Genomic DNA, 4,429 nt, shown 5'->3' with positions numbered 1-4,429 from the left:
CTTTCACTGAGTTTGATAGGAAGCAACAGTTTGCTGAGACAGTACATTTGGGGTGAAGGTGATCTGCATGTGCTGCTTCTGGTGTTGGTACAACTGGTGCATCTTTTCTGTAACCAAGTGGGTATGGAACCTAAACTAAGTGTATCGCAGTCATCACAAAAACATACACAGCAAAGAAGAGAAAAGGGGGAATTGATATTGTGTCTTTAACCAAGAAAAGTCTGAGATTTAACATCCAAAGTATTTGAAGTTGCTGCAAAAGAAAGTGACCAGTAGATGGCAGAAAAAGACTTAAAAAAAATAAAACTCCATTCTAAATCCTTTTTAATTTATTTTTAATTTATTCCTTTTTAATTCTGAGAAGGGTGAATTTGTCTTGTTATCTAGAAAACTGAGGCTTGTCTATGAAGTTATGGGAACACAAGAAGGAACTGCCCTTGTGCTGAGTGTATGCAAACCTCTCTCTGTACTTAGTGTCTGCCAGTGGCTGTGCCTTCCCATCCAACATGGCTGAGTCCCCAAGCCTCCACTCAATTTCCATTCTGAGCACAAACAGCTTTAGTGTAACTTGGAATCATGGCTTTTCTGGTTCTGCGATGGAAAGAGGAATGAGCCTTTACTTCATCATAGTTGCATAAAGCTTGTGAAGTTCTTGAAGGGGAGAGTTGTAGCCTATTTGGTTTTATTTCTCAAACCAGAACAATCAAAAAGTGCTATTGGCCTTTAACTGCTGAATTACTACAATTGGATTCCATACTCATGAGTAAAGAACTCAAGATAAGTTTTGTTCTCATAATAAATAACTCAGTTGTGGTCATCTCAAATTGATCATAGCATCTGCTATATGTGTGTGTTACCAAGTCATAGTCGTAGTTAAATAAATTTCTTCTAAATTCCAGCTAACTTTAACTTATTTCTTCTCTAATATTTGAATAGTTTACTAAGGAGATGAAGTATTTCTTGTGGTGGAGTTGGTTGTTTTACAGATCGGCCTGGTGATGACAGCATATTTCAATTATCTGTTTTGCAGACCTGGGACAGGCATCTGAAATCTTTTCAGCTGCTGTATCCAAAGATGCGACTAGATGGCAGAGAGACACAACTGATGAGAGATCCTGGATCCTAGAAGCACTGGTACAGAAACAGAATGAGTGTCCATTATAAATAGGGATAGGGTCCAGTAGGTGTGATGGAGAAAGTCTGTAAGTAGCTCTCAGTGGTTTAAGATTTGGGAAAAAAATGCTCTCAGCAGTGTGAATGAAAATTCAATCCTATCTGTCTGCCAAGACATTATTAGATTTACCTATAAAAACTTATTTATGAGGAGACCTAGTTTCATTAAGAAGTATACAGTGACAATAGACCATCACTAAGGGTAAAATGAGGCCAAATACAGAAGTGCAGATATCATCCTCTGTTGCATTTTCTTGGTCCCCCATAACCCAGATGTACCAATCAGAACCTTAGTTAAACTGGTCTTTGCATCTGCCAGAATGCACTTCAGCCACATATCTAGTGCCCTGGACTCTACAAGTCAGAGCCTTCAAAGCCTGTTATGATTTCAATGTGGTTGACACTGATATATGCATATGTAAATGTATATATGTATATATACTTATATATATATATTTAATTCACAGTTTTCTGGTTCTATTGAAAAGTGACAACTCCCTATAGACACACTAAAAGAAACTGGGTCTCAGAACTCACAATGCTCCTACTCCAGAATCTCAGTTCTAGTACCAATTGAGAAGTGGATGTGGGTGGGTCAAGGGAAGGTGCCCGTGATCTAGAATGAGATGACACCTTTGCAGTACATGTGCAGCTGTCACACTCTCACTTGATCAGCAGCACAATTTCTCTAGCAAGACTTAGAGGACAAATTAACACAAGCCTATATTTGAGATTAGTCTCTACATTCTTTTTCCAAATTAGCATTGTGAGTTCTGATACCCACTTTCTCTTAGAGTATCTAAAGGGAGTTGTCATAACTGTCCAATAGTGACAGAAAACTGTGAATTAAATATATATACATACATATATATTGCAATGTCAACCACATTGACATCAAAACAAGCTTTGAAGAGAATCAGTAAGTATTGGAGCCTATTGCCCTGATGATGTGACAAGTTTTCTAATTAGTCAAATATAGTAAAAAGATTAAAAAAATTTTTCAAATCAAATTAACAAAATCTGCTTATCAATGTAAAGTAATATTTGAAGTATCCAAATGGTCATATGTGGGACTAATTACACTCAAGCAAAATGTTCTCATCATTGAAAATATTCTAGAAGCCACTGGAAAATATGTTCATCATGTCTCAGGTTGTGAGTTTGATTTGTGACACTCTTGTAAAATGAATTTGATTATTCAAACACAAAAAATATCTTTGGTGGGAGAACAAGGAGGCCATTATTATACCAGTTGATCAGACTAGTTGGTCTATTGAGGCAAGAACCTGAGATTTTAGACAAAGCTCAGGGGCTCAAGAGCCTATTTTCATAGAACATTACTGCAAAACTATCACTGGTTTGCTTCAGCCCAAACTGATACTTCTGTATGAGCACAATCTTCACCCCACACTAACTCCAACATTCACAGGGGCATTCTAAACCCCATAGAGGCGTCTTCTACTATTTATGAATATAATCACTTTTAAGGTTGTTATCATGTCCTTTCCTGAAATCTCAACAACCATTCTCCTGAGAACCTTGTCCTTCATCTGTTCTCTGAGAGGTTTAATCTCTTCAGAATAGCAAGAGATGACTGACTGAGGAATGCACAAGTTAACGCACACAGGATATTCCATGAGGAACTGGTCTCCATGGGCTGTCTCCTTATCCCATGTGTACACATTGGATATGTCAGGTCAGGGAAGAGAAGGAAATCATAAAGAGAGTTCAAGAAGACCAAGGATCTTTTCAGTCAGTGTAATGACAGAGCTGAAAAGGGAACAAGCCTCTGTAGATGTGGAGGAATCTAACATTAGGGATGAGGCAGAAGAAGAGAAGAGTATCTCTGTAGACTATTAACATAGTGTCTTAATGTGTCTTTCTCTGGGCAGAGAAAACAGGAAGCAGTGTCTTTGCTCACTGAGCCACCAGAAGCCAAATTCCCTTGAGTACCTACACTGGTGCACACTTGTGTCCCCTGGGATGAGCATGTTCTCTGGGGACAAACATCTGTTTTCCCAGAAAAACCTGAACTCTCAACATCCCTCAGCTGTGCTGTTCCCCAGCAAACCCTCTACCCTCTGTCTGTCCAGTAGGCCCAGCCCCTCTCATTTGCAAGTCTCACAGCTCCCTGTGCAGGACACTCAAATACACTGGTTCCCCCTGTGCAGGCTCAGTCCCAGTCGCACACACAGAGGACATGAGGGCACCAGTGCAGCTCCTCAGCTTTCTGATGCTCTGGCTTCCAGGTGAGAAGGGAAACCAGGACTCACTGAGCTTAGTGCTCCCTGGGCTTCAGAGAAGGAACTGAAGTGTGATGAATGATGCTAATGAATGTTTCTATTTACTCTCTCAGGTGCCAGGGGTGACATCCAGATGACCCAGTCTCCTCCATCCATGCCTGCATCTCTGGGAGAGAAAGTCGCCATCACCTGCAAGGCCAGTCAGGACATTAGAAAGTTCTTAGCCTGGTATCAGCAGAAACCAGGGGAAGCTCCCAGGCCTCTGATCTATTATACATCAAACTTGCAATCCGGGGTCCCTTCCCGATTTAGTGGCAGTGGATCTAACAGAGATTACACTCTCACCATCAGCAGCCTGGAGTCTGATGATGCAGCCACTTATTACTGTCTACAGTATGATAATACCCCTCCCACAGTGATACAGGCCATGACATAAACCCCAGGGATGAGCTGTGTGAAGCTGGGCAGCCACAGCTGCTCCTCCTGGTGCCTCCACCTGCTGAGAGAGTGTCACATGCAGCTTCACTGTAATGTAGTAGAAGGATTATGAAGAAATAACACTTTAGCCTCTACTTTAAAGATGAGAATTCTGGTAAGAAGCTTTCCATGAGAAAAAAGAGAGACAGAGAGAGATAAAGAGAGAGAGAAGTGAATTAAAGTGAAGTGAAGTGAGATATGTCCCTAATTCTGTATAAGGAACCCTAGCTTAGAGCCCATTGCTAAGGGAGGACACTGGGCTCAAAAAGCCTGTACCCACAATTGCCATGAGTTGCTTAGGGGATATTGATAAAGGTTGCAGCATATACTGATATTGTTATATCTATATTAATTGATATATTAACATTGATAAAGGATCAGGCCTCTCTTCTTTGAGACATCATTTACTAGCATGCTAAGGACATCTCTTTGAGTTCTTCTAAAGACCACCAAGATTTCTATAAATCACAACAGTTTCCTAGTTACCAAGTAAATATGGTGAATCCTAGTTATTTCGGGCCTTCCTAATCAGTATA

At 40.4% G+C, this 4,429-nt stretch overlaps 1 gene segment (V, D, J or C); it reads left to right on the top strand.

Annotated features, from left to right (window-relative positions):
• The first annotated feature begins 3,367 nt into the window (after window positions 1-3,367).
• LOC126024205 (immunoglobulin kappa variable 1D-33-like) lies at window positions 3,368-3,852 on the top strand. The segment is given in 2 exon segments: window positions 3,368-3,422; window positions 3,530-3,852. Coding segments are annotated over 2 exon segments (372 nt in total).
• The last annotated feature ends 577 nt before the right edge of the window (window positions 3,853-4,429 follow it).

The sequence above is a fragment of the Suncus etruscus genome, chromosome 12 (assembly GCF_024139225.1).
Source record: "Suncus etruscus isolate mSunEtr1 chromosome 12, mSunEtr1.pri.cur, whole genome shotgun sequence".
Lineage (NCBI taxonomy): Eukaryota > Metazoa > Chordata > Mammalia > Eulipotyphla > Soricidae > Suncus > Suncus etruscus.
Note: the sequence above shows the minus strand (reverse complement) of the source record. Positions and strands in the feature narration are given on the sequence as shown.